The sequence below is a fragment of the Pisolithus orientalis genome (assembly GCF_024613125.1).
Source record: "Pisolithus orientalis strain OTSU chromosome Unknown F5J12scaffold_18, whole genome shotgun sequence".
NCBI lineage: Eukaryota > Fungi > Basidiomycota > Agaricomycetes > Boletales > Pisolithaceae > Pisolithus > Pisolithus orientalis.
In genome coordinates, this window is record NW_026260799.1 from 370,238 (window position 1) to 395,092 (window position 24,855).

General features: G+C 49.5%; 7 protein-coding genes across 7 annotated transcripts; 3 read left to right on the forward strand and 4 right to left on the reverse strand.

The window, feature by feature from the left end:
• Positions 1–1,397: 1,397 nt before the first annotated feature.
• On the forward strand, positions 1,398–2,411 carry F5J12DRAFT_722455 (uncharacterized protein; the record flags this gene model as incomplete). Its single annotated transcript, XM_051741374.1, has 4 exons — positions 1,398–1,568; positions 1,724–1,935; positions 1,988–2,099; positions 2,181–2,411. 4 exons carry the CDS (start codon positions 1,398–1,400, stop codon positions 2,409–2,411), a joined length of 726 nt encoding a protein of 241 aa, XP_051599038.1.
• Positions 2,412–8,058: 5,647 nt separating this feature from the next.
• On the reverse strand, positions 8,059–10,069 carry F5J12DRAFT_906162 (chaperonin Cpn60/TCP-1 family; the record flags this gene model as incomplete). Its single annotated transcript, XM_051748751.1, has 10 exons — positions 8,059–8,107; positions 8,158–8,269; positions 8,329–8,689; positions 8,743–9,089; positions 9,151–9,228; positions 9,279–9,354; positions 9,404–9,530; positions 9,592–9,725; positions 9,757–9,990; positions 10,043–10,069. The coding sequence occupies 10 exons, from the start codon at positions 10,067–10,069 to the stop codon at positions 8,059–8,061; spliced, it is 1,545 nt and encodes a 514-aa protein (XP_051599039.1).
• F5J12DRAFT_156175 (malate dehydrogenase) lies at positions 10,018–11,751 on the forward strand. Its single transcript, XM_051738182.1, has 7 exons — positions 10,018–10,249; positions 10,307–10,605; positions 10,652–10,735; positions 10,791–10,796; positions 10,848–10,871; positions 10,921–11,469; positions 11,528–11,751. Exons 2-7 carry the CDS (start codon positions 10,378–10,380, stop codon positions 11,654–11,656), a joined length of 1,020 nt encoding a protein of 339 aa, XP_051599040.1. The 5' UTR covers positions 10,018–10,249; positions 10,307–10,377; the 3' UTR covers positions 11,657–11,751.
• Positions 11,740–12,597, reverse strand: F5J12DRAFT_838323 (uncharacterized protein). The gene is made up of 4 exons (XM_051746029.1): positions 12,539–12,597; positions 12,235–12,480; positions 11,997–12,131; positions 11,740–11,941 (listed from the first exon to the last, which is right to left on the reverse strand). The coding sequence occupies exons 1-3, from the start codon at positions 12,549–12,551 to the stop codon at positions 12,010–12,012; spliced, it is 381 nt and encodes a 126-aa protein (XP_051599041.1). The 5' UTR covers positions 12,552–12,597; the 3' UTR covers positions 11,740–11,941; positions 11,997–12,009.
• F5J12DRAFT_838327 (uncharacterized protein) lies at positions 12,598–14,579 on the reverse strand. Its single transcript, XM_051746030.1, has 12 exons — positions 14,431–14,579; positions 14,293–14,352; positions 14,213–14,224; positions 14,139–14,144; positions 14,039–14,085; positions 13,827–13,979; positions 13,293–13,766; positions 13,140–13,231; positions 13,055–13,086; positions 12,922–12,999; positions 12,780–12,867; positions 12,598–12,720 (listed from the first exon to the last, which is right to left on the reverse strand). The coding sequence occupies exons 1-12, from the start codon at positions 14,452–14,454 to the stop codon at positions 12,710–12,712; spliced, it is 1,077 nt and encodes a 358-aa protein (XP_051599042.1). The 5' UTR covers positions 14,455–14,579; the 3' UTR covers positions 12,598–12,709.
• A 5,473-nt stretch (positions 14,580–20,052) lies between these two features.
• Positions 20,053–21,217, reverse strand: F5J12DRAFT_921600 (nucleophile aminohydrolase). Its single transcript, XM_051749294.1, has 6 exons — positions 21,061–21,217; positions 20,889–20,970; positions 20,686–20,794; positions 20,513–20,619; positions 20,326–20,424; positions 20,053–20,249 (listed from the first exon to the last, which is right to left on the reverse strand). Exons 1-6 carry the CDS (start codon positions 21,201–21,203, stop codon positions 20,103–20,105), a joined length of 687 nt encoding a protein of 228 aa, XP_051599043.1. The 5' UTR covers positions 21,204–21,217; the 3' UTR covers positions 20,053–20,102.
• A 2,404-nt stretch (positions 21,218–23,621) lies between these two features.
• F5J12DRAFT_838353 (Pre-rRNA-processing protein TSR2-domain-containing protein) lies at positions 23,622–24,716 on the forward strand. Its single transcript, XM_051746031.1, has 2 exons — positions 23,622–24,587; positions 24,653–24,716. The coding sequence occupies exon 1, from the start codon at positions 23,742–23,744 to the stop codon at positions 24,351–24,353; it is 612 nt and encodes a 203-aa protein (XP_051599044.1). The 5' UTR covers positions 23,622–23,741; the 3' UTR covers positions 24,354–24,587; positions 24,653–24,716.
• Positions 24,717–24,855: the final 139 nt, after the last annotated feature.

Here is a 24,855-nt window from a genome sequence, read left to right on the forward strand (position 1 = left end):
CACTGCTTTTTTTTTTTGTTGATAGCAATGCATTATTCACTGACACTCCCACTGCCAGGCAAGAAATGTTCCCATCCCCCTTCACTGCTATTGACACTTTATCTGCATCAAGGTCTGCACCATTTAATTCTTTGAGACTTGTTCTGCTCAGTATGTATGACATCTTGATGATGGGGTTCCTGCTCACTGTGATGTTGATAGCAACTTTTGTTTTTAACTGCTCAAGACTTGTGCTCTGGTAAGTAGGATCCTACTTGGCTGTATGTGGTGATCTGACAAATTTTCTGTGTAGTTTTTCCCTTCCAGAGGTTTGTCATCTGGTCAAAATCCCCTTGGACTGACACCCCCTGCTGACTTTGTGTTGTGCTTTCCACCACCTGTTTACTTTGAGTCCCAGGTGTACTGCTGTTGGCTTTGTGTCACAGTTTCCAGAACAATCTGAGATGGCTGTTCACTGTCCAAAGCCTCAGAGGCATCACAATGCTTTGCCTTCTATGAGTAATTCTATTATTGTGAGTTTTCCCTGTCTTCAAGCCTCATGTTGTGCTCATCATTTCTCTACAGGCCTCCTCCACTTCATCTGTCCAAGCTGGTCTGGTACCCAGTGTACTCACTGACCATCCTTCATCCTTGTCTGGTAATGAGCCATTGCTTTGTACTTCTGGCCCTTCAGTGTGTGCAATTTCATTATGGTATTCTTCATATCATCTTAGCTCCCCTGCAGGTCTAATTGATGTCATCTGCCTCAACCAACTGGCTGCCCAATGTAGCCACTCCATCATCAAACAACCAAGTGTCACTTGGTATACCTGCCCCTTCAGTATGTTCTGATCCTATGTCTAAGAGGTTATATGTGTTTATTTTTGGGTAGAATATGACACAGTCATTGTTTGTCCCTCCTCCCCTAGCTTGTCAATGCTGCCCTTTTGGTATGAAAGCACTGTACCTCCCTGCACCTCCACCTATCTTTGTACTCCCAGGCTGCCAACACCATGCTCAAGATACTGCTGCAATGCCACATTGCCCTCAGCACCAACCTGTTGATGTCTTCAATGCTGTGAATGAGCTCGAACTCAGTGAGGTTGGCTTGCCTTCACATCTGAGTGGTTCTCAGATGCACAAGAACCAATGGCAATGGTGGTCACAAGATATCATTCCAGCACTTCTCAAGCCCTACATGTGCTATCTCAAGGCATCCCAATCCCTCTGCATGGTAGTAGACACCCCAGTCATCTATCAATATTGCACTTGCACAGTGTATCAACTCACTGTTTGCTGTCTCTTCTTTGACCATATGTGACCCTTTTGTTGTTTGCTCTTGTGATGCTCATGTATACCCAGGTTTGGAGGATGTCAGGATAAGCTACTGTGCATGCACCCCAGCTCCTATATGCCTCATGGGCCATGGGTTATTTGCATCATCTCCTGTGGTACCTACTCTGGCAGTTGACCTTTGTGTACTGGAGTTTGTAAAGAAGCTCTTTGTCCAGCTAACCCCAAACACAACTGCATGGTGTGAAGCACTTGAAAGCTTCCTGGATGGTCAAGGGTATAGACTGCAGTTCAAGGTATGTTCTTTTCCAAACACCATCACTGGATCTCTGCCTTTGTCTTCACATCCACCCTGTATGCTACTTGTATTGGTATATCATCATGGTTTGAATGTACATGTACCCACACAAATATCTCTGGTGTAATGATGGGTGCTTATTCAAATAATCAGGACAATCTCTGGTGGCATTTCAGTAATGCTTATCATTGGTATACTGTATTGACAATATATGTGGAGGACCATATTTCTGCTATGGTCCAGTCCTTTTGCCCAAACTCCATGCCACAGCAAGATAGCCCCTGGCCAAGTGACTACCCATGTGCTCACTGTCCTCTTTGCTTTGGGGGAGGTGACTTACAGAGCTCTAACCCTCCTCAGGATGAGTGAGTCAATGACAAGCTCATTGTTGCTGACTAGATGACTGAGACCCAATAGCTTTGACTGCATTGTCTGCTTAGATGCATGTTTCACTCAGAAGAGAACCAACAAATCTGCCACTGATGACCCTCCCAATCCCACCAGCACTGTATTCATCCCTGAGTCAGAGGTGAAGGCCATGGAGGTTTTCATTGAGAAACAGAGATCCCTCCCAACCAGTCAACATCATTCTCAGGCTCAAAACCAGCAGGACAGGTTGGAGGATGGAATGAGGGTACCTGCCTCTGTGTTGGATGGGTGTGGAGGTTCTTTCCATGCAGCAGATGAGAAGAGGCAAAAAGCCAGCACACAATTTTTTTCAGATACAGGGCTTATGGCTTTGTTGTGTCATCATGATCATGTCCTCTGGTTGGTTAATATGACATCAGCAGGGGAAAAGCAGCACTATGCCCTAGTGCTGGTGAAACAGTCTCAGTGTTAGCCCACCAGCCTACACTGTTTTGGCCTCCAGCTGTCAGCCCACCAGCTAGATGGTACCTCAGGTCACCTTTAACCACCCCAAACCTCTCTGACCACTTCAGACCAGCTGCTCTGGCCCTGCCCAGGTCCATACCAGTCTTCCTTTGGCATTTCCAGCCTTACAGCCCTGTCCAGGTCTAGACCAGTCTCCCACTGGTCTTTCTAACCCTTCCAGCCCTCACTGGCTCCCAACTGGTCCCCACCTGGCTTTTCTAAGCCCTCCCTGACCATTTGACCAGTCTCCAGCTGGCCCTTCCAATCCTCTCTGGCCCTCAGACTGGTTCCTGGCCTTCCCAGCTGTCATGACCATGACACTGACATAAGCCCCTAACACCTACTCCACCCTCTTCCAATGCATTCCCATGCTCCTCTGACCCTCCCAACACCTCTCCAAGGTCCCCTGTCTGTTTTCCAACCAACTCTGCTCAACTCTGCCCTCAGGCTGGTCACATGGAGGCCAGACCTTTGTCTGCACCTCCTCCAAGGCCTTGTCAGCCCAGTGAGCTGTTGGACTTGTGGCCCTGCATTCCAGATAGGGTTCTGCCCTTGTGTCAATTTTTCTCCATTCTTCCACTCTTTCAGTATTTACCCTCTCTTCCTCATTGTAGTAGTTTCTTTGTCTCAGTTAAGGTCCCCATCATCCCTACCCTCTATCCCTTGTGTCAGAGGGACTGCTAACCTGTTATACACTTATTGGTTTGCATTCTGCACTGCACTGCCCTTGACCTACGTTGTATATAAGGCCACATAGTACTCCAATGTAATCAGTACAAATATCAAATAAAGTCCCCACCTTCAACTCCCTCTCAGTTCCCTCCAGAGTTTCATCTCCACTCCCTCTGAGTCCACTCCACCTCTGAAATATGAGGGCTGAGCTTGCACAAGGGGGCAGCACACTAGCTGAACCCAACACCCTCTCATCTGACCTCCAACCATACCCCTCCACTCACTGTTCATTGAATATCTCACCACCCAGTGGTCAGATTTGCTTCAGACTTTGACTACTGTACTCCACAGCACAACCCACTCCCACTCTGCCCTAAGAGGAAGTCAGGGGTGTTGTGTGATTCTGACACTGGCCTTCTGTCCCCTTGACCAGTCTTCAGTCTAGCTGTTTTCTCCAGACCACTTGCTTTAGCATGACTGGCTTCAGCCACTCCCAGTCTTGATCTCTGGCTTTTGCAACCCCCAGCCTGAGCCACCCTCAGTCTCAGCCTTCAGCTTTGACCCCTGCCTCTAGCTCTGGTTTCCTGTTTCCTTGTTATATGTTTTCTCTGTTTTCTGTTGTCTGTTTTCTTTTTCTGTAGATACACACTTTCAGACCCTGTGACCCCCTGGAGCAGACCTTGGACCCATCCTGGCCTTCTTGGCACTTCTTGTGACCCTCTGTACCCCTGCAGTGCACTCCCAGTCCAACCAGTGCATTCCTAGACCAGTTTTTCCAGCCTTCCCTGCACCCACCCAGCCTTTGTGCCACTCCAGTGTCACTCAGAAGCACATTGCTACACCCCTGGACCACCTTTTGGTCATCTTCAGACCTCTCTGGACCCTCTCAGCCTCCATGTTGCCCTGAACCAGCTTTCAAGCACACCTCCAGTCCTAGTGACACACCCCTGGTACATTTGTTGGACATTGCCAGTCCCTGGTACACTCTCAGCCTTCATGTTTCCCTGACACAGCTCCAAAGCACACCCCTGGCCCTGACTTGGTCATTCCCAGACTTCATGTTGCCTTAACCCAGCTCCAAAGTGCAACTCCAGCCCTCTGAAACATTGGCTTCAGCTTTTCAGCTGTCTCTGGAAACCCCTGTGCAGCCAGTCTAATCACTCCCAGACTTGGCTTTGCCTTGTCCTGGCCTGCTGAACCACCTAGACCAGTCTCTGGCCCACTTGTTGTTGCTTCTCCAGCCTCAGGTTCCCAGAACAGTCCTTGGTCTTGACCCTTGACCCCAAACCCAGCTTATGCCATCCCAGTCTGAACTACTGGACCTCCAGTCATCACTGCCCAGCTTCCCAGCCCTCAGGCTCACCCTTGGCACTGTGTGTGCACTTGGACTCACTGTTAGTCATGCAACTACATTGTGTAACCCTCTGGGCATATTTCCCTATGGAACCTCAAGGGTTTGGTTCCTAAGAGGGGGATACTGTCATATCCATGACTCTCAGACTCAATCCTGGTCCAGTCTGGACACCTAGCCTCTATCTCTGGTCAAGCCCAGTCCTAGTCCAGCCTAGAAAACCCAACTCCAGCCCTAGATAACCCAACTCCAGCCTGAATAACTCAAGTCTGGTCTTTTACCCCTATCTCCAGTCCATTCTGGCCTCCTGCCCTTGTGCTGCTCCACCCCAGTCCTCCCAGGTCCATATCTGGGTCACCCAGACATAACTCCAGTCTGTTTTCCTTTGTTTGTACTATATTTAGTCTAGTCTCCTTTTGTCTGACTCTGCTTACTGTACAAATCCTGTGTCCAACCCCAGTTATGCCAGTCATCCAGACTTTGACTATTAGCCTCAGCACAGCCCCTATGGCTGTCCACACTCTTGCTAATCATCTTGCTAATAGCTTATTCACAAGTCCAGCTTCATTTTCATTATCCCAGACTGGCCTCATGTATTTAACCCCTGTACATACTTTGTAGCACTCCAGTCAGAATATCAATTTAGTATTACCCTCAACTCTGTACTACACTCCAAGTCTACTCTATAGCTAAGGCTGAGCCTTAAGCTATCCCTGGCCCCTGTCCCAGACCTCTCCCTGGCTTGCATAAGGGTACAGCACATAAGCTGAGACCAAGGGAGGTAGATCCAACCCTGGACTGGCTTCCCCCTGTGCACACTCCAAGACCAATTGGTTTCCTATGCTCCCAGTCTTGTTCCCACACTCCCAGTCTTAAGTCCAGTCCCCCAGACTTAACCCCTGTCCTCCAGCCTTAACTCTGGTCCAACTGGACTTGGCCCCTGTCTCCCAGCCTTGACTTTGGTCAGCCAGACTTAGCCCCTGTCACCCAAGGGTAAACCCATACTTAACATTAATGCACATCAACACTTTTGGCTTACAGTTTTGTGGCTAGAAATTCATGCACAGAGTAACTATTCTTGAACACATCATGAAATTGAAGACCAATGAGGGAGATGCTGTCAAGTTCAGGTTGTCTGGGTTGAGTCTGGACCAGAGACCGAAGCAGGTGTGAGGCTGAGGGGTCAAGATTAGGAAAGACAAGGGTACAGAGTGGTGGACTGATTGGACTTAGCAACTGAGGCTACAGCACTATTCCCTTGTGTGGGTCATAGTCCAAGTCCGAGGACAAGGATTTACAGGTAGAACTTATTTGATTTCAGACTGAGGGAATACAGGCCAAGTATCTAGGACTTTATATACTAGGAGTAGCTATAGTATGGAGACTGGTAATGCTGGTCTCACAAAGTTTGCTAAGATGATTGGTAAGAATGGTATTAGTAAGGTATGACTAAGGTAATGGAGACTGGGACAGGGTGGGCTGGGGACAAGACTGGGCAGGGCTTAACTGAAGTGACACACATTGCAAAGCAGTGTTCACCATGCTAGACTAACTGGAGATATGGGATTGGCAAGGCTGAGGCCAGACTGAATGAATATGAGGCTGAGTCCAGCTGGTGTCAAGACATGATTATGAAAGATGCCAACACTGCAGCTTGGACATGGCTACAAGATCTTGTCCTATGCCTTGGTGAACATGGTGCAAGTGTTGGAGTGAAACAACCCCTGTCCTTACTTGGACTTAGGCATGTGATCATGTCACTTACATAAGCTGTTAGAGCACACCCATACACTAGTAAAATTTACCTAGTCCCTCAGTAGCTTGACAGACTACTGAGGTTCCCTACAGATTCCTCTCTGGGTTTCCCCTCTGCAACCCCACAAACTTCTTCAGCAAGTTCAGAAGAGAGTGATGTTGAGAATGAGGTGGAGGGGGTACTTCATGTCAAGAATATGAAATGGCAACATCACATCAAGCAGGAGCTTGACATTGACACTTTTTCACCACACATCAGTAAATCACTTTTGCTGGCCAGAGCTGTCCAGAGCTGTCCAGCACTGGACAGATTCCCTAGGACTACCAGCTCACAAAGTGGTCTACTGATGCAGGGGTCTCAGCCAATGAGAAGAATTCATGCACCTGGAAATCACAAGAGTGCCAGGATGCCAGTTAAAGGTCTACCAATTGCTTTATATGATGATGCTTGGATTAAGGGGCTCAGCCAGCAACAGTTGGAAGCACTGGAGATCTCTCTGGTAAACTTCCCATGGATGAAGGTGGCAGTAGTCTAATAGTCAATGCCTACATAGTACTATAAACAGATCACTGGTGGGCAACAGGTAGGTGATGAATGGGCAACTAGCAGGCAATTCATATAAACCATACATCATACTTTACAATTCAATCAATATTTCATCCTCATCCCAAACTTCAAAATTAGGCAGAGTATTTATTGTTTGTGCATATTTGGAATCTTGGTCAACACATGAACACAGTCCATTCTTGATGTTTTGTTGAAGTCACAATGTGAAGATGAAATCAGAAGTTTGCATGCACATTCAAACCACTACCAAACTTGAAGCTAAAATTGATGTTCTGACACCATCAATACATGTGCATAAACTTGAAGTATTGGTAAACATTGAGGTGTTCATGAAAACTTCAAGTTTCACCTTCGAAAAATTGTTGAATTAATTTTCCAGTGCAGTCTTTACATTTTCTACTACATTAAGACCTGCCCTTAACTCTCCAAATCTGCTGTGACAGTGAAGACATTGAAATTTTATGACCCATCCTTGTGAATATTGCAAAGGAGAACCAAATGTGTATGACACTATTTCCAGTACACTAATCATCAATGCCCTAACATTTATCTTGCACAGCAAAGAGAGGGAGTCAGAAGTTATTGACAATTTGGTCCTCAAAGTGGTAGGCTGCAATTGTATGTTCCCCAGTTTCTTGTGTTTGTAGTCTTTTGAAGATATTATTTCAAGCATGTTGATTGATGTGTCTTTTTAAAATCCTTATGTTGGTGGCAAAATCACACCACACAAAATCACCCATACTAAGGGAGGAACAGTTGGAGCTAACTTTCCAAGTTGTACACATAGCTCTACATGTTGCTCATGTTATTGGTCCTACCCTCCACCATGTCATGAACACAGTGAGCCTTACATTGTCTCCAAATATCATGCCCACTGTCCAAATCAACAACAGTGAAGTAGCACGCTGATCAATCATTTCAAGCTCCCCTTCCCCGAGATGAATGCACATGAGTCCAAAAGTGAACCATTACCAAGAAAGAGATGAAATATTTTGGGTCGTCGACATATCGCATGTCGTCCACAGGGCTTGTGCGAACGATCCATCATTTGCTGTGGGCGTCGGGTGAGATTCACAGTGTACGACCTGTGCACGACGAACCAGCAACAATCCAGTGCACCGTGAACTGAACTACAAATCGGTGGCTGTGGTGGGTTTCTCAATCACTCATCATCCAATGACAGCTGGAAGATGGGTAAAATTCGTCCAGGCCTTACGAGCAAGAAAACGTGCGCGTGTATTTGAAAAATATGATAGTAACATGAATGCTCTACACGGCTTCACGCTTCCGGGGCGTCGCACGGAGAATGTCATCCACCCTATACGTCCGTGAGTTCCCATAAACATGATCAAGCCAGGACACTCGTACCGAATAATCATCTCTGCAGCCTCGCTGGCACTCAGTACGACTTGTCGTTTGAGTTTATAGCTCTCGGTTACACCGAGCTTCTTCATCGAGGCGATCGTCCCTTCATTCATATCTGCCACGAGTCGAGGTTGAGTGAATGATAGGAGACAATGCAGAGAGAATCTAACATACCTAGCCCGGCATCTGATTGTCCCTCGTAGTGCGCAGCCCTCAGACGCGTCACGAGATCACTAGAATCGTACCCAGCATTATCAGCAAGAATCGTTGGAATCTGCCTGAGCGCATGTGCGAACGACTGGACTGCGATAGCCTTCTTGCCCTTGACTTTCCGGGAGGCTTCGTCGATGGCGCAGCTCATCAGCATTTCTGAGCACCCACCACCGAGGACGACACGGGTCTCTTTCACGGTCTGGGAAAGAACTGATAGAGCGTCGTGTAGCGAGCGTTCGGCTTCGTCTACCATTTGGTGTGTAGAGCCGCGTAAAACGACGGTGCAGGCCTCACCAGCGGCGACACCGGAGAATTTTATGAGCTGAATTTGAATGTTAGACAACGGCCAAGTTGAGCCGATGAGACAACGCTTGCCTTGTCTTCGCCAACAATGATCTCCTCGATGAGATCACATCTACCGAGCTTCACTAGATCCGGACGGTCGAACGTGCTGGCGATCTCTCCTCCAGTGACGAGCGACAACCTTTCTACGCCCTCAAAGTCGGCATGCTCGATGACCATGATTCCCTTCTCAGTGAGGATTGATTCGGGATAGTTGTATATGAGTTGGCGGTTAACGAAACAATTTATTCCGTGTGCGGCGATAGCCTCGACCTTGGCTTTCATCTTCTCTCGTTCGGCGCGTTCGAGTTCTGCGAGTTTTCCGGTCGAGTCTACTTTCAGTCTGGCGCCAAAAACTTTTATTTTGTCGGTGTCCATCGCTGTAGAACAGAAAAGATCAGTATGTCGCGCGAGATTGTCGAGCGAGAAAGTCTGGCGTACAAGTGTTGGCGACCAATATTTTGGCGTTCTCCATGCGTTTTGGCGAGTTAACGGCGATTGTTTTGTCGAGAATAAAACCTGATGCAAATGAGATCTGATAGTCCGAGATTTTCGGGGTTTGGACGTGCCTTCGTCCAAATAGGAATCGGTTAGTTTTCCGCCGACTTTCTTTATGATCTGGATGTGTTCGAGGTCTGTCGAGCCCTACACTAGCTGTGAGCGCGAATGAAATTCAGGGGGCAGCTCAGAGCACCTTTAGTCTCAGCACGGCCTCCACGGCGAGATTAGCAAAGTAATCTTTGTCTTGTGAGAGCACTTTGGACGATAGCGTCGTCCGTGCGATGTTGAACAAATCTTCACGGAATTGAGCTGGATCGGACCTGCATGAGGCAAATCCGGATCTGGATAAGGTGCCAGCAAGACGATAACACGTGAACGTACGCGTGATCGACAGCTGCTTTCTGTAGTGCATCCAAGGCGGCTACGCTTGCGATGCGGTAGCCCTCTACGATGGTCTGTGGATGTATCCTCATCGCAATCAACTTTTCTGCTTCCCTCAGAAGCTCTGCTGCGAGCTACGCAAACGCTGGTTGTTCCGTCACCGACTTCGTCGTCTTGTACCTTCGATATGTTGACGAGGATCTTTGCGGCTGCGTTGTCGAGCTGGATAGATTTTAGGATGGTAGATCCATCGTTTGTGACGTTTATATCGCCGGTAGAGGTTGACTGAAGTATTTTGTTCATCCCCTTTGGACCGAGGGTGGACTTGACGAGGTCACCGACGGCGAGTGCGCCGACGAAGGACGCAAGACGGGCATTCTCTGCCTTTTCCTCTGTCGCCTGTAATATGATAGTGTCAGGGGTTCAGATTGGTACGAACGATGCTGATTACCTCGTTGCCAAAAATCTGCATGGACATCGTTTGGGTAGATGGCTTTTGCAAGATAGTGGCGATCAGACTCGACGTAGGTTTATGTAATGCGTGTACTGAGCTCTTGCCAACTTTCAACTACTTACTTACTTACTACAAGTCTTTCTATAAGCCCTCGACGAAGCTATTAGACTTCGCGTTCGCAGGGTGAACGGCGCCTTAGCGTATGTATGTGCTCGTAGTACTTGGGTAGGACGTAGCTTGTTTACTGAGTACATAATATAGTCCGGGTACAAATAACGTCGGCGGGTCTCGGCAAGCACAAATTTTGATTTCTGTCCTCGACGACGACGACGATGCTCGCCCGCTGCACAGCCCGCTCATTGGCCAGCCCGGCCCGCCTGTTCTCGACCTCCGCTGCCCGGCACACGAAAGTGGCCGTCCTCGGCGCCGGCGGAGGCATCGGCCAGCCGCTGTCGTTGCTGCTCAAGGCCGACCCGCTCGTCTCCTCGCTGAGCCTGTACGACATCCGCGGTGCACCCGGCGTTGCTGCGGACGTCAGCCACGTCGACACCCCCTCAGAGGTGCGTTCGCAGTGGTGTTTATTAGGTGCAATTAACGGGCGTTTAGGTGCACGGCTATCCGGCCGACAAGCTCGACAATGCTCTCGATGGCGTGGAGGTTGTCGTCATCCCTGCTGGTGTGCCACGAAAGGTGAGCTACGGTTCTGCCCTTGCAACGACTCACTCCACTCACGCTTGTCTCCTAGCCCGGTGTAAGCAGCCCCCTCCACTGTCTGTATTCTCCTTGCTAATTCCACCCCCAGATGACCCGTGATGACCTCTTCAATGTAAGTCTGTCTATGCTCGTCTCGATGTCTCTTATTCCCGTTCATGTAGACCAACGCGTCCATCGTGCGCGACCTTGCAAGCTCAATCGGTCGTGTCTCGCCGAAAGCACACATTCTCGTCATCTCCAACCCCGTCAACTCCACCGTCCCCATCGTCGCATCCACGCTCGCCAAGGCCGGTGTCTACGACCCTAAGCGTGTGTTCGGTGTCACTACCCTTGATGTTGTCCGCGCCGCTCGCTTCACTGCATCCGTTGCTGGCGTACACCCCAACGAGACCCCCATTACCGTCGTTGGCGGTCACAGTGGTGCAACGATCGTCCCTCTGCTCTCTCAGAGTGTACACGGTAAGAACATTAAGGGCGAGGCCTATGAACAACTCGTCTACCGCATCCAATTTGGTGGCGACGAAGTCGTTAAGGCCAAAGACGGCGCTGGGAGTGCGACCCTCTCCATGGCGTATGCTGGTGCCAAGTTTACCAGTGCCCTCTTGCGGGCTCTGAACGGTGAAAAGGGTGTTATCACACCTACGTTTGTTGAGAGTCCGTTGTTCAAGGACAAGGGCATCGACTTCTTCTCCTCCAACGTCGAACTTGGCGTATGTGTCTTTTCTCTAAATTTGTATGTCTGTCGGGCTGACGTGCCACCTTCCACAGGTCAACGGCGTCGAGAGGATCTTCCCTCTGGGACATGTGTCCGTAGAAGAGGAGAAACTCTTGGAAGCATGCTTCCCTGAGCTCAAAAAGAACATAGAAAAGGGACGGGCCTTCATTGACAATGCTTAGATGTTGTTAGAGACGTGTAGATGCGCTCTTGATTGCCAATACCTGATCTCCCTTGCTAATGCATGTTGTCTTGAATATTCGCATTCCCCCTCTCTTGAGTTCTTCGGGCATCGCGCTGTACTCGACACCCCAAACGACACGGTATACAAGCCTTCTATGCAACGACAATAACAGAACACGAACAAGATTACAGACAACAACACGGCCTCGCTCGTGGCGAGGGTACAACAAGATATGACTCAGAAATCAACGAAGATATACCTTCATGGTGATACACACAATGCACTGTGGAAGACTGCGTGACTGCGAGCACACCTGGATAGGAAATGGATTTGCATACCGTATATCCGGTATCAGTATATATACCAAGATAGCTTATTGGATTTCAACGGAGACGCAGAGGCAGAGAAAGACGCGTCTTCTCTTGCGCGCTGACGTTTTGCATCGTACCATCTAGCAGTTGCCGCTGCAGAGGCTGCGAGTTGCACGCGAACATGTAGTAGGTGTATATGCACACATCGCGTGTTATGTGGAAGGGGACTCAGTCGTAGTATTCGCGATAATAGTGGATCACTCACCTCGCTTATATGCGCCGTCCCTTCCTATTCCCCATATCCACAGGATGGCTCTGACGGGTACCCACAGTACCCATGCCATGAGCATCCACACGACCCACACGACTGTTCCCCATACTGCGTGGAGGAAGAGGACGAGCGGTGAGGGCACGAAGGACGGCGGTGGCGACGAGGAGACGAGCGATGCCCAGAATGCCAGTCGCGTGCTTTCGATGGTGAGGAAGACTGGCAGGAGCAGGACGGCGTAGACTTTGGCACGGGTGTGGGTGACTGCAGGCAGGGATGCGAACAAAGACAAAACACGTACAGAAACTTTGCATTCTTGTGTCTTGGCGCCGTCGTTCGAGTCGTTGCAGTGATGAGCCAAACAAGCGTCTAAATGTTGATTCGTTTACATAGCTAATATGTATTGGACATCGTATATACGTTGACCCTTCCACAATCTCTAACATAATGATACATCGAAAGACCTCTCATTTTACAGGCGGTCTGGACGAAGAGCATGTGAGATCAACGGATGATATATCGACGAAGCGAGAGGCACTGACCAACGTTACCCAAATCTTTGCATGCTTCCTTGACACGCGCTGCCATCGTCTTTTCACCCTCACGGACCCAAACACGAGGGTCGTAGAACTGCAAGGAAAAAATGCGTCAGCACATTTGCATGTGCAAAGGGCGAAGACGCACCTTCTTGTTTGGCTTATCAGCACCCTCGGGGTTACCAACCTGAGAGAGAAGATAGTCTTTCTTCTTGAGAATGTAGTCCTAAAATGACTGTCGTCTGAGATGGACAAGACAAGGGCCTAAACGAGTGACATACCCTGATGCCAGTGAGGTAGGTGAATTGAGTGTCTATACAAGTCCCCATCAGAAGATCGATAATTCTGAAGGTATATCTTCGTTACCAGTGTCAACGTTCATCTTGACAACGCCGTTCTCGACGGCCGTTTGGATTTCTTCCTTGGTCGATCCAGAACCACCGTGGAAGACAAGGTACCTAACATGCGCAGTCTTGTGAATTCCCATCCTCACGAGTATAAAAGGTGAAAGAAACATACAAGGGCTGCGCAGGCTGACCGCCCAGCTTCTCGCACGTGTATGCCTGGTGCGCCCCGAGGAGTTGAGGCTGGAGCTTGACGTTACCAGGCTTGTAGACACCATGCACGTTACCGAATGCAGCCGCGATGCTGAAGTTGGGGCTGATGGGGTTCAAAGCCTTGTAGACATCATACACGTCTTCTGGCTGAGTGTACAGCGCAGCATTGTCGACACCGGTGTTGTCGACGCCATCTTCCTCACCACCAGTGATACCGATCTCCATCTCGAGCCAGAGTCCGAGAGGAGCCATCCGCTTGAAGTACTCGACGCAGGTGGCGATGTTCTTCTCCTTTGGCTCTTCGGAGAGGTCAAGCATGTGGGAGGAGAAAAGGGGTTCTTGGTGTTCTTTGAAGTAGGCTTCGTCGGCTGCGAGCATGCCGTCGAACCAGGGCAAAAGCTTCTCGGCACAGTGATCGCTGTGCAGCACGACGGGACTGCCTCGAACGAAAATACACATGAGAATGACAGGCTCTGATGCTCATCGTGGTACGTACACGCCATATGCCTTCGCGACCGTCCGGATGTGGTGTGCTGCAGCGACAGCACCGAGGATGGATGCTTGTTGTTTGTCGTTCGCTATTCCCTTTCCGGCGAAGAAGGCACTACCGCCCTGAGAAACTTGGAGAATGATCGGCGCTTTGATGTCACTGTCATGGACATTTAGGAACGTTATCGGCCGAGAGAGGGGGCAGGATTTTGGACGTACCGGGCCGCTTCTAAGACGGCGTTGGCGGTGGAGGAAGAGGTGACGTTCTGGGAACGTAGGTGAGAGGGGGCAAAGATGCGGCGGTAAGAACGGTGCTTACGATGGCCTGTTGAGACGCAGCTCTGAATTCAGGGAAAAAAAACATCATCGGACTACATTCTGACAACGACTCACTGGGATAGCGAACTAGATAAGAGGGTGAACGAGAGATCAGTTGACATCGAAAGCTTCCGATGCGGCCAGACGACGGGTACCTTCTGCTCCCTTGCATAGTTGAACAACTTGCGGACGTTTTCACCGGTCAATACGCCAGCCTTCGTGAAGAAAGTGATTAGATGATTAGATATGGATGCGATCGGGTTCGTTCGGCAACATCGATGTGCAGGACTTACGGGTACGATATCGAGGACACCCATGATGACTTTTTAAATGGAATATGTCTAAGTGAAGATGCTTTAGTTGATGCGAGAATAGAGCGACGGTGATGGAAATGAACCGCCTTTTAACTTGGCCTATCGATGATGATACTAACCGTTTGCAGTTCGGCAACGGGAAAAGCACGTCAGGCTTGGCTATTTACGTATCCGCAATGTCAGGTCATGTGATCTATGACGTTCGGGAGATGCAGGGATGCGCCTTTTACAATACTGCAAATGTTGTCAAACATTCGAACTTCGAGGCCTCCCGGTGTCGAACGGAACCGTATATGTATATCCTCGTAATTTCCTTCCTTTGCGGAGGCTCACTTGGTGTTGTGGAATAATCCTGACATCGGACCAGCCTAGTAGCGGTCATAGACCGACTCTTGCCCTGAGCGTATTGGTTCGGAGCGCAACTAGTGCGTATCTCGTGGGACTGAAATTAGAGGCTGGCGATTGCAGAACCCATCTTCGCTGTTACGCACTCACCGAGGAGGGGGTTGTGCACATTCGTCACGAGGGCGAACAACTCCCACCTATCTGACTCAAAATCATCAGCTCGAGAGTGCAATCGGTCTCTGTGCGAAGCCATCCATCACCGCCCGCGCACTGGCGGCCCACTGGAAGTGAAAGTGATCTACATAGGTAACAACACGCTTTCGTGCTCTGCATTCTGCTTTTGATGTGTTCCTCCAGCGTTGCCTGCTATTAGCTTCCTTTTCTTGGCCCTTCACTGCTAATGGCAGGCGAAGAGGCAGCGGCAACTTATGTATCCCCCGTGCATCCGGTTTCTGTAGGTTGCCGACCATCGCGGTGGCCGCACTCGGCGAGGTATAGCCTCTAGCTGGCCTCCAGCTCAGGTCACGTTCATACCAAAAGCCCTCAGGGCCACCCCGGACGCTACAGAAAACAGATAGTCACCTTGTTTACAAGGTCACTCCGGCCCAAAATCCGTACATGCGTTCTTCGATACCCGCAAATATCAATATTCTGTTATTCTGCAACTATTCCACCTCTTCTGCTCTTCCGAACCACTTTTGACAGAGGCATGTGAGATCGTCGTTTTTTGTTGTTGTTGTACCAGCTGACTTTGTTGTCTGGGTTGCATGGCATCTACCCTAGGCAAGTAACCGAAATTTCCGCCGTGTTTTGCTGTCCTTCGAGAGGCTGAGTGGGCTACCGTTACACCTGGCTCGTATTCTCGTCTATGAGTTCCTTCTCGAGTTCAGACGTCAAATGCTTGACCGTCGCAAGTCACCCACTGGCAAGAAAGTCAGCATTCCTAGCCTCGTGCCAGCAGTAAAAGCAGTCCCGATCTTTTGAGGTGGCCTCTGGACGCATGAGGGTCCCCGCCATGCTTATAAGTTGTATCTGGCCGGCAAGGAAGCGCCATACTACCTACTGGACAAGAGTTACCTCGCAAGGTCGCTGGACGGACCCTACTGGATCGTATCGACAACTGGACCGCAGCGATAGGTAGCCAGCCAGCTCGTATGTGCACGTCACCCATGACGATCTCACTGAAACACGTTTCCTCCTCAGTCCAGGCCGTTCCCATCCTCATCTGAACGCCTCCTCCACTCGGACGCTCGAGAAGACGACGCCAATAAAGCACGCCAATGGATCACATTATTTGACCAACAGTAGGAACGTACTAAACTCTCACTTAGGTACACGATGATGACCCAGGCTCTGGTCCTGTGGTCGTATCTCGCGCATTCTTGCAGTGGTCCCCTCACTTTTCTGGTCGTACCTCTCCTCCATTGGACCCTTTCTGGGGATCCGGGGTCTATCTAATTCCGCGCAGCCATTGCGGAGATATTCCCCGTTTTCGTGTTTGGAGGGCAGCGAGGGCGTTTCGCGCGTAATTCGGGATCTGGCCATCCGATCTCCGTAATTCCTCTTTCACCATGTCCGTCTAGGAGGCTCCTTACTGTGTCCCAGGGTTCTACGTCGATCACCCCTACCGTTGTCGTTCGAGGCCTTCCTTCTGTCTACCCCCGCGGTCTTGTAGTCGCATCTCACGTGTTTCTGTGCGGCCCCCTCTTGCTTCTCTGGTTTTTACAGATTTCTCGGAGCCAATTTCATGCCATTTCGATCGCTGTTGTCGATCAACAGTTTCTCTTCCACCATTTAACCACACAGTGAACGCGAAATCTCGCCCGTTTTATCGCCGGATCCCTCGCGTCTTTTGGAGCCGTATACTACCCAGTTAGGGTGTTCAAACACCATAGAGGCACCTTCACACAAATGTGCCAATATTCAGGACTGGGTGTACAGGTTCACTCCGTTTCTTTTGCGTCGCATTCTGCGTGTTTCTCTCCGCAGCCTCGCCCGTCCCATGCCACCTCGAGCGCCCTTTGTTGTTCGGCGGGCTCCCCTCCTCAGGGCACTGTCTCGTGTATCTCGTCTGTTTCGCCTCCAGGCCTCTTGTTTTTCAGGGACACGGTACTACCCAGTGAGGGCTTTCGAACGGTGTATGGTATATCACGGTAGCTGTAGAGGTTGCGGAGAGACGAGATGTTACACGTTTCGTGGGCGAGGACACCTTCAGACATGTTTGCGAATGCCTTGGAACCAGGTGTGCGGATTCCCTCCGTGCCTCTTTTGCTGTGTTCTGCTCGCTCTGATCTACTATCTCCCCTTTGGTAGTGTTCCGAACGCCTGTTGGTGTTCGGCGTACCCTTTATTCGTGCCTTACCATCCTCCGGCTTGACCGAGGACAGTCAGGATATTAGAAAAATCAGACGAAAACGAGGCTATCCGGGTCAAATCCGAGGTGCACACAAACTTCAGCAGGATCTTCCTCGAATACTAGTAAGATAGTGCCCTTTAATGCCTATGTCTCTCATGTAGCCATGGGTATGACCATGATAACATTCAATTACTCGGAAAGTTTGTCGAACATCTGTTCAAGCAACGCTCAGCAAACACTTGTGAAATGAACATCAGTGATTAGAAGATTTGATACATCAAGACGTGCGGAGATACGTACTGACGGAACATACATACTTGTGTCACATGCCATGTTGTAATCATCACTTTAGCAATGTTGGTTGAAAATGGTTATCGTTGTGTAGACTACTTCGTGCACGCGTCATCATGGGTAAACGTTTAAACAAGGTATCTACCGTTCGCAACAGCCTTACGTAAAACATTTGGCTATCCACCATATCCGCTTTCGGTGCTTACAATGGTGCCACTACAATCTGTGACTATCACACATGTGAAAGTGAAAAATAAAAATAAAAAGTAAAACATAATGACATTCAGAGTAGTTACCAGCTTATTTAGTCTTTCTTTCCATATTTCAGTCTGCGGATATCGAGCCCTCTTGTGCAGCCAACTTGAATGGATACTTACAGCAGAAGAATCAATCGAGGAAGTCAGGTGGGGCGTCAGTGACATGAACTCAGTCTGACATGTATGTGTCAATGTCCGACAAGTAGGCATTCAGAACTGCAGAAACATGTAAGTAACAATGCGGTGAAGAATACGAGACTCTATGCTCCGAACAGTCAGATAGCTCTGCCCGACACGACGCCGGTACTTGGTTAGATAGAGAAGATGCACAGAATTGATACGCAGATACATTTTGTGTGGTCACAGATATGTAGAAGAGGCGTCCCACCCAACAACACCCATTGAACGTCATCGACACCTGACATACATATGCTTATGGAGGGTGTGTAGGGGCAGCCAATTACGGTGCAGTATAAGAAAATGACAAAGGGGGAGGGGAGGAATATGACATGTTCAAGTGACCTCTGGGAAGGACTCCATGTACCAGACTGTTGACGCACCAGACATAGAGTGCAACGTCCGAGGACATCCATGATGTATGATGCATCAGAGAATGCAGTGCGGCTAGAAGTAAAACTAGACACGACGGCAACACATGCCGAGAGGATATTCAATGCATAGGGTTGCGAACCACGGACTTCTGCAACGTCTTCGACCTCCTCAGGTTCACGACCAACTAAGCCGTTGTTTGGGTCTCGAGCGCGAGACGATGGCGCGTCATTCATGCCTGCACCACGGTCACCCCACCCGGGTGCGCGGAACAGCTGACGGGCCGGTACTATCTCAAACGACAAAAAGTTTTCCCAGACATGGAGTCCGACGGCGGCCAAGAATAATAGAAACACTCATCCTGTATGGTGCACTCAACTAGTTCGAGGATATCACGATTGTGGGTTGGGGGCTATATTTGTATCCGGTACTTTGTTGTCTCGGTTAAAATTTTGGATATGAGTAAGTCCTGCGCCCCCCTGAAACGGCCAGGTGTCTGAGTCACCTTCTCCTAATACGCGACGGAATACAAATACAACACCTTCCATGTTAACTTTGCTGTGGATTATGGTATTCACGTTTCATCTCGGCTGCCGTTTCCTATTGGCATTTTGTTGGTAGGCCTGCTTGAAGCCTGAGGAAGATGCGCAAGCGCAGCAACCTTCGAAGAAGTTGTCCCTTTCCCTCCTCCAATTATTGAGATGGTATTTAACATGTCGCACCCATCCTAGGCCGATCCTTGCAGAGCCGGTTCTCGGTTCCCGGCGACTATAATTTACACGTTCCGAGTGGCTGTGATGTTAGGTAGTGAAGCCTAACGACACTAATACATAGTCTTGATTCCTTGGATGAGGATGGCAACCCCGATCTTCCGTGACAATCGGATCTCCGCTCCTTACCACTCATGGGAAATAGGCGTCGAGCGCGTTGATATTCTAACGAATAGAGGACCTGGCCGGACTCAGACGACGGAAATATGTCAGGGAGCCGGCGATTTAAGTCTGCAGCGGACGCGGGCACCCCATAGGCCGTTGTGCAGTGCGTCGGTATGTTGAGATCGCCGGGCCAAGTGCAGTTCTTGAATCTGATGGTTCCGCGACGGAGGCGCGGGAGAAATCCAGTAAACGTGTGAGCACATGGATGCGGATACTGCTTGTCTATTAGTCTAGAAGTGTGTTCAGGCAGCAGTGGTTGTGAGCGCGCGTTTCGAAACACAATGGAGGATACGTACAGCATCGGAGAACTGGCTATCCTTCATTCTACGTACTGCTTATCAATCGATCTCGCGGATGTGGCACATACCCAACGATATCGTATTGTTTCAGGGTCAATGGGCTGGCGGCTAGTATCGGTGCGGTACTGCAATGCACATGCTCGGGAAAATGCAGTGAGCCACAATTAGAATTGGTGATCTTTGTAGGTGATGACAGTGGGTGACATAATTTGAGCTGGACAGCGCTATGCACCTCTTATAACCTGATAGTAATCACTGTGCCGGGATGCGTTAATAGCTGGTGTTGAGACGACGAGTAGTTGACATTAATTTGCTGGGTAAATCATGCGTGCTCACGGCAGAGTAGCGATCAGTAAGCTATTTCTACCTTCTCTTGAGGGTGTATCTTCAAGTGTCGCCATTCAAGGAACTTTAAGTACAATGCGGGATCGTGAGGCCGCCACTACTAGCATGTGTAATAGTTCTGGGCCACGGAAAGCGGGCATGCTTTATGTTTACAGTACCTGGCTGGCTGTTTCTGCGTCGTAATGCCAAAGCGGTGGGGTTAATTAAAGAAATGAAAAGCAAATTTGGCTTGTGTACTAAAACTATGATAGTTTGCATACTTTTCGGAGGATTACTAATCCTTCTTGAGATCTTGCTGAACCAGAAATATCCGCTCGCCATCCTCCGATATCGTTAACTCTTCTAAACCTTTTGCGCCCTCCAACCCCTGCAAGCCTCGTCCTTTGGCAAGGACAATATAGATTTGCAGTGCATCTCCGACCTAGCGCACCACTACCGTTAGTCAACCGTTTACACTGTCCAACCAAGGAATCAAAGGGATGGTAACTGTGACCTGCCTCGATGTGCCTCTCCGTTGCACTCGTGAATGAATCAATGACGAGTGCGAGCACTACCTTTAGTGGCAAATGTGTCAGGTGAGGCGTTCCTGGCGCAGGCTGTTGGTTCCTGAAGTAGATCCTACTGCCACACGAACAGTATATGGTATGAGCCACCGAACGAATGAGTAACGAATGTCGGACGTACCTGGTTATCCAGGAAAGGCTGTAGCAGGGACTGGACTGGTCCTGCTGCGCGGCAAGTTTCGCGCTCGTAGGACCCGACGAGGTCGAAGGAGTACACTGCACCAGAGCCTACGGATGTGAATGCATTGACCATCTCGAAGCATACGAATAAAACTGAAAATTGACGTCATCCACGTACCGTCCTCCTCGATACCTCCCAGATATTGTACACGTAGTACGGGAAAAACCTACGGGAGTACAGCATCGTCTGGATCAACCGCGCAATCGAACGGAGGGGCATATCCTTTGCGTGCAGCGTGTCGGTACCTACTTCCACCGCGCAGACGCGAACCAAGTGTAAGCTAACAGGAAAAAAGAAATGGTGACGAGAAACACACTTCAAGGCGCTGCTTTACTTTCTTGACGAACATGTTTCTGTCAGCTGCGAAACCATTTACAGCCAACACCGCACGGTCCGTCCTGAATCACAGCGGCAAAGAAGAAACACATGCATGGATGTATCGGTCAAACGCGGACATCGGCAATGAAAGGGAGGTAGGAGCCTCGCACAACCGAAATACCTTGGGAGCAAAGTGGGTCTGAATATTGTATCCCTCGCTCTGGCGAGTGTCACCCGCTACAACACTAAAGTCTGCACCGACGATGGCAAGGATTGTACCGCCATTCTGGGTGCATGGATTGGACAACGACATGTTATGTGTTGTGGGTGATAGATTGTGTCACACTTGGATCGACGCGTGGATAGTAGAAGCCCCTATTACATAAGCACCACAGGAACTCTGTACAATGGCTGTCCTGGGCCTGAAGGATGCACATATTCGGTTATCGGATACCCGGCATATGTCTAGCTGCACTAGACCCCGCTTCGCCGGGGAACACGGTATTATACCCACAAGGGCCCGGAGTCACTAGTCACTACGAGTGCGGCACTACTACTAGGACATGCCACGTGACTCACTGAGCAACCTTTGGCCGGGACTATGACTCCGACAGTCTGCCGTCAGTCGACAAACATCCGAGCCGAGAGCACCATGACTTGAAGGTTCCAGGCATGGCTGAAAGTCCGACTCGGAAGGAGGTTCCTCCTACCTAGCACCGTAATTCACATCAAGTTTAGGTGAGATCAAATGTATATTTGTGTACATATATGATGAGTGCGAATAAGGTTAAAGTATGCTTATCTTGGTACGCAGCATTGGCATACTGCAATTGCGAGCATATGCTGTGAAGGACCTTCACCAGCGCCGGAACTTGATGCTTGAAGGACGCACGTGTGCCTCCCGCGTGGAGGGACCGTCCCATGACGTCTCACAAAGTTTAAACATGTAACGTGGTAGATTGCAAGAGCAGTGCACAAGACTAGCGCGGTAAATGAGACATGAATAGTGGGGTAATTAGTACCGAGAGGCGGAGGTATGTATCCATTTACGCATAATACTTCAAGTTGTCGTTGTTGTTCCAATGATAGAAAATATTTAGTGTCCAGATTACATCGGAAAGGTGAGCACGTAGACATGCACCACTTCATTCATGCATCCCCGAATAGGTACGGCAGGCACGCCACGCATGGTGCTGTCACATTAACGGAAATCAGAGAGGAAAGCTAAGACCGCAATGGAAGGAATAGACATACAACGGAGGTTAGATATACGGGTGGTTCGGTTGACTACCCCAACCACGTAGAGCACGCCAATCGTCACGTTGCGCACTTCATAGCAGACCAAGTGCCCCGCATTGACGACGTCCATCACCATGGGACAAAACTGGTGAAATAACATGAGCACACGAATGTGAATAGAACTAGAGGGGACCCACGAAAAATGCAACGCCACGCAGGAGTAGGTTGACTAGGAGATGGAGAGAAACCGAGATCATATCCATAAAGCCAGAGAATGGACCCTGTGAATTGACCGTGTTCAGCAAAGGGCTTGAAACGGAATTAGATACGGCTCACGTTCCGCATGATGACGAGAAATTCTACTGGCTTTGGATAGGGAAAGGGTTCGCGTATCAGTAGCAAGAGTGTATCGTTTTCAAACGGTATCGAGGTCGCCATGATCGCGCGAAGCACCTACACGGATAAAGTGCGACAAATAGTTGAGAAAGAAGGATGAGTCAGTTGAATCCCTCTCTTAAATATGATTGGGAGTGTGGCTTATGATCGGAAACCGCCTCGGCCAAGCGTGGGTCCACTCCAGACTCTGCACAGCAGTTAAGCACATGGTCGATACACTGGCGCCCACCGCGCATTATTGACGCACAGACACGTAACTGAGAGAAACTGTAAACAAGGTAACCTGTCAAAGGATTTCCTAGGTCTCGGATATCCAGAGGATCGGATCAGGTGGCTTTCGATGTGGAGTACACCGAGAATAGGATACAGCGCCAATGGTAAGCCACAGGTACCAGCAATGATCGAATGAGGCGCCCGGATCAAGCTTGTCGTGAGTGGGCACTCTGAATGTAGGATCTCGTTTAATCAAAACACTGGATGCAGTAAGCAATATCATGATATCGGGCATAGGTGTTGACACTCCGCTAATTATAGCGGGTAGCTCTATGCAGCACTGAGCTCCGGGAAGATGAAAGTGGTGCCGATTTGGGTCAATGAGTGGTAACTATGCTTTTGTGCCATATCGGTAGTAAACGATCCCGACGAGGAGTCGCTACTTCGTGAAACAGAAGGCCGAATACAAGGTGCAGTGGCACGAGTTTCTTGGATTGATTGGGTAAAAATCTACGGCGAACGATTTCCGCAGATAATAAGAGCGTAAGCCGCAGTTGGATGATGGTTAGTGTAGCCGCTAGATCATACTTGGGTTCCGGATCCCATGGCAGTGTTGCATGGGCAAGTAACAATCGCGATCGATTTTGCCAATCGATGGTCCTTCACGAGTGTGCGAGACCTCGGTGGCTGGGAAATGCTGGACTGCAATATCTGACTTACAGAGAGGTCGCCGCCGGCACGGCCACCCTGATATGTATCGCTGGCGAAGAGAGGTGTTTCATGCCCGTAGTGACGAGGAGTTGTCGCACTGGTGTGTGGCTATTGAACATGGTCGAAACTTTGAAATTCAATCGCACCCTGATCATGACGCGGACAAGTTCGAAAAAGCGGTGTGAGAAGCAGATGATTGGTAAAGCAATTGGCCAAAATATTGACAAAAAAAAGAGCCAATTTTAGGCAATTTTCCAAAAGTATCTGTGACTCGCTGCAGAGTTCCGTTCTTATGTCGTCCCCATCCCCGGTCATCATTCTCTTCGCACGCGGTATATTGGCACGTCTCAAACTATGGCCAGCTCTTCGAATCGCTGTCCATAACTCCTGGGGAGGCCCGGAGTCGGCTGAAAAACGACGTTGGCTTGCGGGTGTCATTGTTGATCAGTACGAAGATCACGTCCCACAAACAGATGCACCGTCCACATCGCAATCCGGGCTAGGCCTTGGAACGGCCCCCGATGCTTCTTACGTCGAGGAAATGCTGCTCCAAATCATGTTTGATGAATTCGAGGTCACGCTGGAGGACAATAGCGCATATGACGTTGCGAGGGACATCGTTAGGCTTTGGGAAGACGTGTGCGGCGGTCGAGATACACTTGTGAAGGAGTGGGAAGCCCAAGCAGAGAGGATCAAGGGAAATGTGCCGCGGATGGAGGAGGGTGCACGTAGTGGGAGCGACTGCGAGGATACCGACGATGACGAAGGGGAAGATAGTGATGTCGATATGGAGAGAGGGGAGGGCAATCGTGAAGACGTGCCGCAATTATTGGACCATTCGAGACATCAACCCGAAGTAGACGAAGAAGGGTTCACAACAGTTCGCAGGAAAGGACGAAGATGAATGACCTCATCGATCACCGTGTAGTGGTGAATTTCTCCTCTGTACATTCGTGAATTCTGTGTCCACCAGACCACAAAAACATCGATGCATGCGATCAGCTGTAGACTTGGAATGACATCTGAATTTCTGCTACAGTATTACTAGCGTACAACTCCGAAGTGAGGGGGAAACACCCATGACACTTTGTACGGATGGGTGATATGCATTCTGTGCATCGGTGTTCTTCATGCGGTGCTGTATCGAACGGAAACCTCAGAATTCTTCCCAAAAGATTCGCACAGGCAACCGTCCGTACACACAATTTTTGAATTTGTTCGTGCTCTCGTAGCTTGAGGCAATTCAAACGGAAGGTTCAACGCTGGCGGTACTGTAAATAAGAAGCCAAATGTCCTCGGTCTTGCATTGGATGACGCGTCGCGTGGCTGAGCGCTGAGTCAGCTGTCTTGGTCATTCGCTCGCTAATTTTGTCATCAAATGACCAGCGCCTCTTTTGGTAATCATT